We start from the raw sequence: 14,328 nt of genomic DNA on the forward strand, positions 1-14,328 counted from the left end.
AAGGGGGTGACCAAGGTCAGAAATCCAACAAGTGATGTCTGTGTGCCTACTGCTGTCATCATGGTTAATGGACAGTGTTCCACCATGCCAGTCAATGAAACACAGACATGAAGAATTCTTCCCAGACTGCTCTTAATTCACAAATACGTGTGCTTAAAAGTTAATATGATGAAACCGCGAGGCTTGGGGAAGCTGAGTCAAATGGCCTGACTAAATATTTTCCATAACATTTTTTATAACTATGCATACTGAGATCAGTAGGTGGGAAAATACTTTTTTAATGGAATATATGACCTTTCCTTAAATAAAGGGTCAGTTCATGTGATTCAAACCCTTTTACTGAAATGTTAACTTTAATGGATCTGCAAGGAAAACCATTTGTCAATATTAATGTGTTTCCAAGGGATGGGTCAGGTCATAATAGGTATGTTTAATGTGGCTCTAATAGTTCCAACTTCCACTTGTCTTGCTCTAAGAATTTATGTCAGTTATCTTATCATTTACTCCCCCATCCTACAATTCTTCCTCCCCACTCTCTCATTAATTTTATCATTTTATTATTATTGCTGATTCCATGAAGTGATAATCTGTACTGCTGGTTATTTAAATAATAAGTGCTAAATTAGTTGGGCTAGGCATCCTTTTAAAGAAAATGATTGATAGTTAATTCATCCCTGGAAAATACAGGTACTGTGGCTCCTTTTATTAATCTAAATTCTCATTGATCCCAGTGTATACACATAGCCTATGTACACTTGTAACTTTTCTAAACCATTATTTTATTCATTAAGTCTAAATTGCTGTCTATTGAAAAGCATTGATGTTCTATGTTCCATGTCTTATAAAATGAAGAGAAGACATTTGCATTTTTTTTGAACCGATGGAAGTTACTGCTTAATGATGTAAGTTCAGTAGTGGGAATTCATGGATCTGGACTGACCACTGGGGAGCCGATGTGGGACTGAACTAGGCCCTCTGAATGTGGGTAACAGTTATGTGACTTGATCTTTTTGTGGGGCCCCTGCCAGTGGGCATGAACTGGCTTTTTGGATCTCTAGGGGATACGATGCTCAGTCTTGATGCAGGAGGGAAGAGCCTGGTCCTGCCACAATTTGGTATGCCAGATTTTATTTTTGCCCCAAGGGAGTGGATGAGATGGGGGAGGAGAAGGAGAGGGATGGAGAATCAGGGCTGGTATGTAAAATGAAATAAATAAATAAATAAATAAGTGAAAAAAAATAAAAAAGTGAGCTCAGCAATCAGTTCCCAGAAGGACACTTTAAAGACAGGGCTTCTGGCCCATTGAAAGCCTCTTCATGCCTTTTGGCATATTTTCCCAGTACTTTGTAGCATCTTGTCTCAGAGATCTGCCACATATGGAAATTGATTTATAATCTTAAGAACAAAGATTATTCCCTTCCAGGTGTAAAATGAGAGGCTGTAGGTGTACAATAAAAAAAACAAAACAAAACAAACAAAAAACAACAATAACAACAACAACAACAAACACACCAGTCTTAACAATGACAGGGAGAGATCTAAATTCTATTCCTGACAAACTGTGGTCCAATCATTCAGCTATCCTCAGCATATATCTTTCTTTTGTAATCTATGGCCAACATTTACCAAAGGGCATCATAGGTAAATATCTGATTGAAGCAACCAGCTTTTAAGCTATAATCTTAGTTTCAGCTCTATGTGTTGCATTAATAAAATAATTCATGACTTAATGTTTATGTAACAAGTGTATTTTGAAGCCAAAGTATGGAAACAATATATGGCTGCATGCAAACTGTTTGTTGTTGTTGTATTTATTAATTTATTTACTTATTTATTGTTACTGTTGTTGCCTGGAAACCTGACATCAGATAAGACAGTCCCTTTGCTTAATGTTAAGAGTTAGAATAGAGAGTTTAGTAGTTCAAATCACTGTCAAGATGAAATTCTGGATTTTTCCCATGATAACTGTCAAACTACCAAGCTGTAATGTTCTTTGTTATACAATCTAAAACTTCATTTGAAATTGAGTGACCCTACAGAGGTGTTATTGTGTTTGGCACAGGGCCTTCTTGGAAGAGGACCTCACACAATCCTGGAGAAAAGATAGAAGCCTCTTGGCAGAAGTGTGTCTTGGTCAAGAGTAAATCACAGTGCTCTTCCTGTTATTGAGGACTCAATGATCCATAAACTCACTAAGGATTTCATGTATACTTCCCTGGTGCAAAGCTAACAAATGAAACCACTCCGTCCAATGTGCATTTCAGATATTTGCAGCATTGCACCTTCTTTCCAGACAGTACTCTGGCAGTTTTCTTCTGCGAGATTAGGGTAGAAATCGAATAGCTCCCAAAGCTGGTGTTTTACTAAAATCTGAGTCACTTCTTCCTCCATTTGTCTCCCAGAACTCAGAACCTGGAGTGTCCATGTAAGAGAACAAACAGATAAAAGAAAGACAGAAGGGAAAAAGGAAAGGGAAGGAGAAGGCTTCTAGACTCTAGAAAAAGGGAAGGAAGAGAAGGAAGCAATGATATGGAGGAGAGGAGAGAAGGAGGGGTAATGACCCACATCTACCAGTTGCTCAGAAACAGCCTCCAACAATAGCACACTTGCACTCTGAGCTTCAGCTGAAGGGTAGTTTCATTTATGGGAGTTCAACAAAACTAACGATGGCTTTTTCAAAGCACTCTTGATGAAAGAAAAATGTGGAGAATAGTGGTCTTAATGGAACTTAAGGTCAACCAAGGAAAAATGAACCCCCTTTGCAGCATGAAAGAGTAAAGGTAGACATAAAGACATAAAAAAAGATTTGTTTATTATGTATACAGTGTTCTGCCTGCATGTATGCTTGTGCACCAAAAGAAGGCACCAGATCTCATGATTGTGAGCCACCATGAGGTTGCTGAGAATTGAACTCAGGACCTCTGGAAGAGTAGCTAGTGCTCTTAACCTCTGAGCCATCTCTCCAGCCCCCAAAGACAACTTCTTACAAGCAGCAGCTGTTAAATAATTTAGAGAAAGCTACTGCAAATGACTTTGTGAGTTCTTTCCAAGGAGAACTCCTTAAATTGAACACATTTTCATTGTTCTAGGATGATCAGAAGTTGCTCATTGAAGGACAGGCTCCAAACATGTTGGGTATTGTGTGTTTAGAAAAACAGGAAGGACTCTGTGGGAACAGCAAGATACAGGGGTGGAAAGAAAAATCCGATGAGAACATTTAGATGTCCAAAGCTAGCTTGCAGAAGTTCACTCCCGCTCTGGGACACCTGATTAATTTTGTTTTCAAGGGCCATGCATTGATGATTCAGTAACTGCATGGCTGTGTCCCTGAGTTTGTGACTCACTCTTCTTGAACTGCAGGGATCACCACCGTGCTCACCATGTCCACAATCGTCACTGGCGGGAGTGCCTCCATGCCTCAGGTGTCCTATGTCAAGGCCGTGGACGTGTACATGTGGGTCAGCTCCCTCTTTGTGTTTCTGTCCGTCATTGAGTATGCAGCAGTGAATTACCTCACCACAGTGGAAGAGTGGAAGCAACTCAACAGGAGAGGAAAGGTACAGCTTTGCCTTGAGTGTCAATTCCTTTCAAAAACGTGGCTGGCTTGGTTTCTGTTCCTCTTGCTTCCAAGGAAGAGGGCTTATTTTGGCTCACAGTTCAAGGGCATTGACCATTTTATGGTGGGTTAGGCAAGGCATCCAGAAGCAAAGAACTATGAACGCAAATTATTGCCCCTTTCTTCACTTATATCAATGGTTCTCAACCAGTGCGTCGAGACCCATGAGGGTGAACAACCTTTATATAGGGATCACCCAAGACCATTGGAAGACACAGATATTCGCATTAAGATACACAACCGTAGCAAAATTAAAGTTATAAAGTAGCAATGAAAATACTTTTATAGTTGAGCATCACCACAAGGTGAAGACCTATATTTAAGGATCACAGCATTAGGAAGGTTGAGAACTACTGGCTTATATAGTGTAGGGTCCTAACTAGGGAATGGTACCACCCACAGCGGGAGGGGCTTATCCCCTCAATGAAATTAATCACCCACTGACAGGACAATAGACCCACTGGACAAGTGATTCTAGACTCTGTCAAAATGACAATTAGCAATAAACATCTCAGGGGCAAAGACTAAGTTCTTTAGCAAACTTCCATTTCCAGTTCTTAAAACTCTTGCATTAAATCCAAATGCCTTGGCAAGGGCAAGTGAGTAAGAGTGTGACAGTATAATGTGGACCTTTAATCTCTGCTCCATGCTGACTGTTTCCTCAGCATCCTCATTCGCTTTCACCAGGAGCTTTTATGTGTGAAGAATTCTTCTCCATATGTGTTGGTCCACTGACTTGGCCCCATTAGAAGAAAGGTTTGTTGTACAAACTGCATGGTATCTAATGGATGATGGTGGTGGTGGTGGTGATAGCTAGAATATATTAAGTGCTCACTTTATCTTGGAATTATGCCAACACCTAAAATATTTTATGTGGTTTGATTTTCATAGTAACCCTGGGAGGTCAATGTTTTCTCACCTTGTTTTCACAGAGGTGAAGTGGGTGTATCCAAGGTCACAGAGCTAAATGGTAATCAGGATTAGCTTTTGTGTCCCTGATTCCAAAGGCTCTGCTCTCAAGCAATAATGACATGATTTTTTTTTTCTTGTCACTTAGAAGAATGTTAAAGCAAAAAGAGGGGCTCTTCTTCCCATAATCTTCTGGCAGCAGAGTATCTACTGCACTCTTAAAGTGACCATTGCTTTTTGGCATTGTTTAATAAAATTACTTGTTGCTGTTTACTGCTTTATTTCCCAAAGGATTTGGGCATCAATCTCCTGTACTTATGAAAACTTATATACAACATTCTAACTGATACTGAATTCTACATCTTTATTGTATATACTGAATTCTAACTGATAAGATTCACTCACAATAAAACTATATACAAGTAACATCTCTGTGTATGCTCATAGACATAATTTTAATGAGATATGTTTACACTAGCTTTAGAGTATTTTTAAAGAATACATACACACACACACAGATATGCAAGTCCTTGTTCCTACATGGGTGCAGTGTCCACAAAGGCCAGAAGAGGGCAACATAACCCCTGAGAAAGGGAGTTACAAACTCCCATGTAATCTGCCACGTGGGTAGAGGAAACCCAACCCAGGTCCTCTACAAGAGCAGCACATGCTTTTAACTGCTAAGCTATCTCTCCAGTCCCAATGTTTGCAGATTGTCATATGAGCATTTGTGCATACTTACACCATTGTTCTCTATTTTAGTTTTTCCAATGAGAACATTTCTCACTTTCACGCGGTTTTTAATATCACCTTCCACTGAGATGTCACATCGGGTCCCCCGTTTAAGCTGTGCAGAAACAATCGTCTCTGATTTGTAAATGGAGAGACAGGATCTTGATGAAACAGAATGGCTTGGCAAACGGCACACGGAGGAGTGTCGATTCAGGCCTCTGAGGACATTGTCAATCATTTATCAAAAGCCCTGTAGGAACTGACTTGGTTTTATTCCACACTCTTTTCCTTTCTTCTATTAACTATACTTGAGGCTTTGTCACAAACGTGTGCATTTTGGGTGCATGAGGTGTGAGGACACCATGAGCGTTCAGCTGCACGTGGCACCTGTGTTCTTGTGAACCCTAATTCTGCAGGGCTGGGGTAAAAGCTCAGATTGTACACGACAAGGTCCGGGTGATGTTAAAGCCACTGGTCCTTACCAGCGCTGGAGAGAGCAATGGTTTGCATAATCTGCGTCATGAAAGACACATGGGGGAAAGTGTGTACAGGTGGAAAGGTCTTGTTTGCTTTAGTGCGGTGAGGAGTTAAACCCAAGGACCAGACACTGAAGTAAGCTGAGGTCCCTCATCTGTTTCTTTGACTTTGAAGTTTGCCTTCCTGCCCTCACCTGCCACACGATGTACTGTTGATACCACCTGAAATTTCTTATGATTAGTTAAATTTGTTCTTTAACAGTTTTCCATGTGGACATTATGCACACTGACAAATGTCACCCCAGACCCCTCTCCTATTCGTTTGTTTTCAAACCACTGACTTTAACCAAAGCTGTATGAAGCTGTTTGTTGGAGCTTGGTGGGCTCCATAGTGGATATTAAAGACACTTCCTCTCTCCCTCTCTCTCCCTCCCTTCCTCCCCCCCTCCAAAATCTATCAATAGCCAATAGTTTGCCTGTAATGGGTGGGTCCTCATGAGCTCCTCCTTCATCCAGAAAGGGTTACTGACAGGGCCAGTTTGCTGTGGGGCCAGTGATGGTACCCACAGTTCATCTGTGTTCATGGATGCATTAGTAGTACAGAATCTACCTCTTCTATACGTCTACCTTCTGTTCACGAGCTCTTCCACAGCATTCCCCGAGCTTTATAGGAGATGGTGGAAATGCCTTGTTCAGGGCTGAGCCTTCAGTCATCACTTATTCTTGGCACCTTGAGTAGCCCTAAGTCTACATTCACTACAAGTAGAGACTTGTCTGGTTAAGACTAAGCATAGCTTTTGCCTATGCGTATAGCATGGGTATTTAAAAGGCAGTGTGATTGATGCTCTGTTAAAATAGTTAAACAATAGTAGTAAGTTCCCTCTCTTGAGCCTTTTACTCCCCCCCCCCCCGGCCAGGAATTGGCTATTAAAAAGGGGCCTTAAATCCAACCAGACTGTTGTTAACTGCCAACAGTCATGCTACTATTGCACTGGTGAGTTTATCTCTCTTATCAGGCTTGTTTTGTGACTTGAAGTAATTGTAGTTAGGTAAGATGGTGGAACCTTTGCCCCCCCCCTCTCGCCCTCATGGCACATTCTAGTACTCTGAAAGTTAAGCAGCAGGAAGGTGATGGGAGATGTCATTCTGTAAATATGTTTCTCTTATTGGTTAATGAATAAAACACTGTTGGCAAATAGGAAGGCAAGATAGACAGGACTAGGAGGATTCTGGGAGATGTAGTAGAGGAGAGTCAAGATGTAGAGAGCTGAGAGAGGAAGAGGTCCAGACCCTCTCTCTGGTAAGATAAGATCATGTGGAAACACTTAGATTAATAGAAATGGGTTAATATTCAAGACAGAGCTAGCCGATAAGAAACGATAAGAAACACTAGTAACAAGCCAACAGCTTTATATCTAATACAGCGTCTCTGTGTGTTATTTGGGGCTGACACAGCTCTGGGACCAGGCTAGTGGGAAAACTGATCATAACAGGAAGGAGTTTTCCAGCTGTTTCAGCTTCTTTTCTCTATATGTGCGGTGTTCTCAGAAATAGGATATTACACTCTAGCTGCGGTGAGCAACCAAGAGGCCTTACAGCTTGTATAGTTTGAAGGCCTTCGGGGGCCTTTCTGAACAACTCCTATGAAGTATCCCATGTCCTCTAACTGGAAATTAGTTTAATTAACCCACCCTTCATTTGGTTAGTTTTCTCTGCCCTATAATTTTGCCATGCCTACCTTACTACCCGCCTCCCAGCTCAAACCTCTTTTCATCCCCGACGTTCCCTTCTGTTTTTTCCCCTTACCCATGTCCTACTATCCCTCCTCCCTTCGGGCAACACAGCCTACCAACATCCCCTTCCTACTTTCCTGGCTTCCCAAGCTAAACAAACAGAAATAAGGAGTTAAAACTAAGATCTGCACATAAAAGAGACTACAGTATTTGTACTTTGGGGACTGGATTATGTTTCTCGATTAAAAAAACATTTTCATTTCATCCATTTAGCCAAAAATCTCGTCATCCCAGTTTTCTTTATATGTGAAAAAAAAAAAAACATTAAACGCATATAATTTATGTTATCTATTCATTAGTTGCTAGACATCTGGTTGCTTCCGTTTCCTAGATACTGTAAACAGAGCAGCAATGAGCATGGATATGCAGGTATCTCTGTAGTATGCTATCACATCCTCTGGGCTTATGCGTACAAGTGGTGTAGCTGGTTCCTATGGGAATTGTAATTCTAGTTTCCACTACTTTTTATGTTTTGAGAAACCTCCAGATGGATTTTCAAAGTGGCTTCAACCATTTGTACTTCGACCAACAGTAAATAATAATTAACCCCCCTTTCTCTACGGCATTTGTGTGCTTGATGACAGCCATTGTAACTGAGGTGAGATAGAATTGTAAAGTACTTAAAACTGCTGGGCACTGTTTAAAGCGACTCCTCACTGTTTATATTTCTTCTGTTAAGAAGAATAAATAAGCCTCCATGTGATTTATTTGGGAGCTGGGTGGTGGGCCCCCCAAAAGAGCCAAAAGACAAAGAGTAAACAACCAACTACAGGCAACAGCTTCCTTTGCTGTAGAGAAGGCCAAAGTTTCATGAGATCCTCTTGGCAGACTATTGGGCTTACTCCCTGCATCAGAGTGCAATTTAGAAATCCTTTAGTAGTTCCAGAATATCAGCCATTATATTTAGGTTCTTGATCCATCGGAATTAAGTTTTGTGTAGGGTGAGAGATATAGACCTATAGTTTCATTCTTGTGCATACTAACACCCAGGCTTCCCAGTACTGTTTTATTAAAGATGCTGTCTTTTCTCCAGTGTATGTTTTTTTTTTTTTTTTTTTTTTTTTTTTTTTTTTGACAACTTCATCAAAGACCAGGCAGCTGTAGTTAATAAGTTGCATCTGGGTCCCCCATTCTATTCCATTCATCTGTGAGTGTACTTTGGGTCCATTACCACGGTGTTTTTATTACTATGACTCTGCAGAATAACTTGAAATGAAATATGGTGTTACTCCCTACAATATTCATTTTGTTTGGGATTGTTTTGGCTGTGTGATCTTTTGTGCTTACGTATAAAATCTAATGATTTCTTTCCTAAATTCATGATAAATTTATGCACCTGAAGCTTAGATTGCAATTGCATTGACTCTTTAGATTGCCTTTAGTAGGAGGCCATAATAATATCCATATTCCACAAGCGAAGGTAGTCCTTTTATGTTCTAGTTGTCTCTTTCAATTCATTTCTTCTTCTAGAAGAAAGATTTTTTTTATTTAGTAAAATAATGATTTTTAATGTGTGCCTTTATGGTTTTCTGAATTTCATGTTGTGTTATCTTCCTTTCATCTTTAATTTTATTCATTTGTCTCTATTCTCTTTTGTGTAAGTAGGGAAAGGGCTATTTATCTTTTCAGAAAATCAATTCTTCATTTCATTGATTCTTTATATTAGTATATGGTATTAAATTCTGCCCTGTTGTTATTTATACCTCTCTATTGATTCTTGATTTTTCAAGGCTTTAAGGTATATTTGAGATCTTCTTAATTTACTTATGTCAGCACTAAGAGATATAAAAGTTACTCTTAGGACTGCCTTCATTGTATCCCATACACTTGCGTATATTGTATTTATTTCCATTTGATTCTACATTTTGTAATTCCTGTATTATTTTCTTCAGTGACCTGTTCTTAAATACTGTGTTATATAACCTCACTGAGTTCGTGTGCTTTCTGTATTTTCTTTTTATGTTAATACTTAACTTTGTTCCATTGTGGGCAAATAGAATGCAAAATATTTCAAATTTTCTGTATTAATCAAGACTTGCTGTGATGGCTATTCTTGGTTGTCAACTCGACTACATCAGGAATGAACTAAAACCCACGCAGCTGGGTACACTTGTGAGGGACATCTTTTCTTGATTAAATAATTTGAAGTGGAAAGACCCACTTTTAATCCAGGTCTTTTGAGGTGGGAGGATCCACATTTAATATGGGCCACACCTTCTAGTAATGATGGTGGTAGACGTCCAATCAAAAGTAGTAAGTAGAGAAAAGTCACACCATCCTCACTAAGAGAACAGTCCATGAACACAATATTGTAATTCTAAACAGATACACACGAAGCACAGCTGCATTAAATTTCATAAAATAAGTACCACTTATTATAAAGCCTTGAATGAAGTCACAACCTCTACCACTGCCATCACACTGTACAAGCATCAACACCACTACCATCGTATACACATACACACACACACACACACACACACACAGGTACATGCATACACTCTCACACACATACAGCTCAGCCACCTACTAAAGACCAGGAACTGAGAAAACTTCACAGATAATAATTTTAAAAACTGTCCCTAGTGTTGAACTAGTGTTGAACTTAGCCCAAGAGGGAAAGGGGGAACTAGTTTGTATTATCTGTCATTAGAGAACTCAGTCTGTAACAGTCAGATCTGTGGTCTGGAGAGAAAGAATAAAGACCATTTCTATATCTGTTATTATCACACAGCTCACTTACAAACCTGAGAAAAGAGTAGCTTATTGGTAAATTGTGGACCAATAAGCTTTGATCAATCACATGGGTAATTCTAGATTTTCAATATGGAGAGAGAAAATAGTACTCCTGTTCCTTAAATATTAGTCTTCTTAAACATGCTGATAACACTTATCCAGATAAACAGTAAACAGCAGGTGAGATGCCCAGCAGTATTCTGGGTAGGAGGAAAACCACTCATAATACCATAGCTTTTATATACTTAAATTTGTGGTTGAATATTATTAGCTTTCTGAGACTTCAGTGCATCTTTATTTTGTCCATATTTAATTTATTGCAGAAAATTTCTTTTATTAAGAAAACGTGTAATGTAATTCAAAAGTATGGTTCTTGGATGGTTAGTTAACATACTGCACAGAAATCTCTGTCTTTTCGATTCAGTAAAATATTATAGTATTAAACTGAAATGCACCAAATATGCATTTTGATAGAGTTGACTCTGCAGCCTCCAATTTAAATTGTGAATAATTTCATCTAGAATAGCCTCCTTATGTTTGTTCATTTTCCAACTTCCCCAAAGATCAGAAGAGTTTTATTTTCTCCAAAAGCAATTACTAACAGCTGCCTCCTAGACACTGCTCGATACTAGGGAGAGTCATTGCCTCCCAAAGCAAAACTCAAAAGAAAAACAAATTGGTTCAGATTCAATCAGGCTAGAAATCACTGATAATTTGCTTCTTCAGAAAAACAAGACAATTTCATTTTAGTTTATTGGGCTTTGCTAGCATCACTTAGAAGTGGTTTTAAGCAAAAATGGGAAGGCCTGGTTAGTTTCATTTTAAAAGGCAAATAAAACCCTTTCACTAACTCATAACCAACTCAAGTGTACGTAGTCAGCTACTATAGTTCCAGTTTGAGACCAGAAAATAAAACAAAAGACATGGATCTCTGTGTTATCATGTTCTCTATAAAGAGGAAAAGCAAGTTGTAAAGAAAAGATAAGGAGCTTATATTGATGATGTGATAATTCCTATTCACCCTCAACTCACAAAGCCATGGCAGACTATTCATGTCATTCAGAACAAAGGAAGGGAATCTGGGACAGCTGTGTGTCAGTTCAGGAATCTATTAGAGATTATTGACATCATACTATCATAACATAAATATCTCATGGAACTAAACATAAACCTCCTTGCTACCTCAGGATTTGCAAAACGATGTTTTCCACTTATTATTAAATCAATTTTTTAGTCAGATGTTTTGTTTTTTGTTTTTTTTTTGTTTTTTTTTTTTTTTTTTTTTTTTTTACAAACAAGACAAGGTTAATATTTATGGAAACTGTTTGCTATCTGACTTACATTTTCTATAATTCCTATCCATAACATAATTTTTATGACTTTGACAGGTTTCTGGAATATACAGTATCGATGCAGTTCAAGCCATGGCCTTTGATGGCTGCTACCATGACAGCGAGACTGATGTGGACCAGACTTCATTCTCTCTACACTCAGAAGAGGATTCCATGAGAACAAAGTTCACAGGAAGCCCCTGTACAGATCTATCTCAGATAAAGAGAAAATCTATGGGAGGAAACGTTGGTAGAATCATCCTCGAAAACAACCATGCCATTGATACCTATTCTCGAATTGTATTTCCTATTGTTTACATAATATTTAATTTGTTTTACTGGGGTATATATGTATGAAGAGGATTTTTGTTTGTTTGTTTGATGGCTTTTTTTTTCTCTTTGCAGTACTTAGGACTTTGCATGTGCTACCTAAGTGCTCTACCATCTCCAGTATGAAGAAGAATTTTTAATGTAAACTTCTATTGGAGTCAGATGGTGTTATTTACCTCCTGGATATGAGCTGGATAGTTAGCCTGGAATAGAGCCAGTCATGTCTCTCGGCCTAAAGAACATGTAAAAGCTAGTTGATTTACAGTTAGCGCAATGTTCAAAGTCTTGGGGAAATTTGGCTATAAATATCTATAAATAAAGCATCATGGGCATGGTATTACAGAGGGAATGTAAATCCTTTGTAACTACTTTATTCTGACTACTTTTCATGAAAATGTCTGGACTATGCCATTTATTCAAGGATAACTGGTTCTTTAGTATCTGCCAAGTGACAGATGACATTGTCCTAATGGAAAACTTCCATCTTCGAGTGGTTCCATCCACAGGCAACCGAGAGCCCTATGAGCAGCCCCCTTCTATTATCTCCAGTCACTTTTCTATATGTTATATTCCATAAGTTATTGAGTTCAAAATGGAAAAAAAAAATTAAGCTTCACTCAGTCTTCATTTGTATGATTGTATTCTTCAGTCATCAGTAACAGTACTTAGTGTTTTATAAATGAGGTATAAGTTTCATAACTTCATTTATGTTTTTTATTGATTACTTTTCTGTAGCTGTGATGTAACATAGTGACCGAAGCAACTTCTAGAAGAAAGAGTTTATTTGGCCTTCCAGGATAAGAGCCTATGATGGCAGATAAGCATGAAGCTAGCAGCAGGTGTGGTGGCTGGTGCAGTGGCTGAGAGCTTATACCCCAAGTACAATGGACTGGAAATGACTCAGATCTTTAAACTCTCAAAGCTGGTCCCCAGCGATATAATTCCCACAACAATGCCAACTTGGGACCAGATGTTTAAATACATGAGCCTATGGGGGACATTCTCACTCAGACCACCACAGTGTTTATCTAAATTTTATTCATAAAATGTTCACTGGCCGCCTACATGTACTTTATTAACTGTTACATACTAAAAAAGAGAAAAAGAAATGGCCTCTTCTTCCGCCCCTTAATGTATAGCCATGAAAGGATGGCAGACTAGTTGAAAACTGCATCTAGTAGTTGTGAGCATGGAGTTGTGCACACTGTCCTAAAAGGAGGATGTAGACTGAGGAAAAAGAGCATCCTTGAAGAGTCTGGACATCACGCCAAGCAGAAAAATGGAGTGAAATGGATGTGTCCCAGAGTAATTTTCATTTTGACAAGTAAATCAGGTCAAGTGGGCATTATATAAATGTTCCATAGAAAAACCTTCCCATGATCTGCATTCATTTTCAGGCTGGCAGTGTACATGATTCAGTGTTGGGTATTTAGTTAAAAGGCACAATTTAGAGCAAATCCCTTGGCAGGAAATCAGAAAAATTTCCCCTTCTTCTTTTGATTGCTGAAATGAATTAAGAGAATAAATTAATACAGCAGTCAGTTTAGTGTATTGCCTTTTATTTTATCGCACAGTCAAATAAAATGGTTTGAATTATTCATTGCCAGTTGAAGAAACAAATAATTTCTTGCATGACTGACAGTAACATTGTTTCTGCCTCTTATGAAACACATAGGTTTCAGAAAATTATCTCTCCCTCCTGGGTATGAAGGACTAAAAGAAGAATTCTTTCTATATTGTTGCTTTTCTGGTATACATACTAATTCTGAGAAACTTAATTTTATTTTCTTAATTATTTGGAAATGGAAAAACACATTTTTCTCCAATTCATTCAAAACTTCTCAGAGATTGTATTTTTCTAGACTACTATCCAAAAGTGAGCTAATATTTATTTTAAATTTTAGCCATTTGATTGTAAATAGATGAAAATTTAGCTTTTTAATTATGAATTTAATGGCTGTTAAACTTGATTCAATAAGGAGACTTTTATAGGATTATATTTTAGAAATATGGTAGAGATAATATCCTACATGTCTGAAGAACTATAACTATTAATTACTGTAGTAATAGCTGGATTATATTTATGATTTTGACAAATTCTGTGTGTGATTAAAAAGGAAATAAGTTAGACAGAAAGAGCCCCACTGTTCCCTGCATCCAATCTTCTGGCCCTTTAGAGATGTCTGTTTTTCACATAGTTTGAATTGCAGCTCCCAGAATGCCTAATGCTCCCCCTGAGCATATTCATCTCCCTATTTTAAATCAGATGAGTTGCTGGATACACTTGCAATCTAGGCTAGAAGAATGGGCCTCTGTCACACTCCACATGTTCTCTATAGTCTCTCAAGGGCCATTAATGCACAACTGTTGGCCAATCAAATGTAACTTTTGCTAATATCTAGAAA

The 14,328-nt window shown here is 38.4% G+C and overlaps 1 protein-coding gene across 1 annotated transcript in view; it reads left to right on the forward strand.

The window, feature by feature from the left end:
• Gabrr3 (gamma-aminobutyric acid type A receptor subunit rho3) overlaps positions 1 to 11,950 on the forward strand; it is a 45,180-nt gene extending 33,230 nt beyond the window's left edge. The window contains exons 8-9 of the mRNA XM_051191663.1: positions 3,361 to 3,557; positions 11,651 to 11,950. Of these exons, the coding sequence (XP_051047620.1) occupies positions 3,361 to 3,557; positions 11,651 to 11,950 (497 nt within the window). The remainder of the gene's footprint in view (positions 1 to 3,360; positions 3,558 to 11,650) is intronic.
• Positions 11,951 to 14,328: the final 2,378 nt, after the last annotated feature.

This window comes from Phodopus roborovskii, unplaced genomic scaffold (genome assembly GCF_943737965.1).
Source record: "Phodopus roborovskii unplaced genomic scaffold, PHOROB, whole genome shotgun sequence".
Lineage (NCBI taxonomy): Eukaryota > Metazoa > Chordata > Mammalia > Rodentia > Cricetidae > Phodopus > Phodopus roborovskii.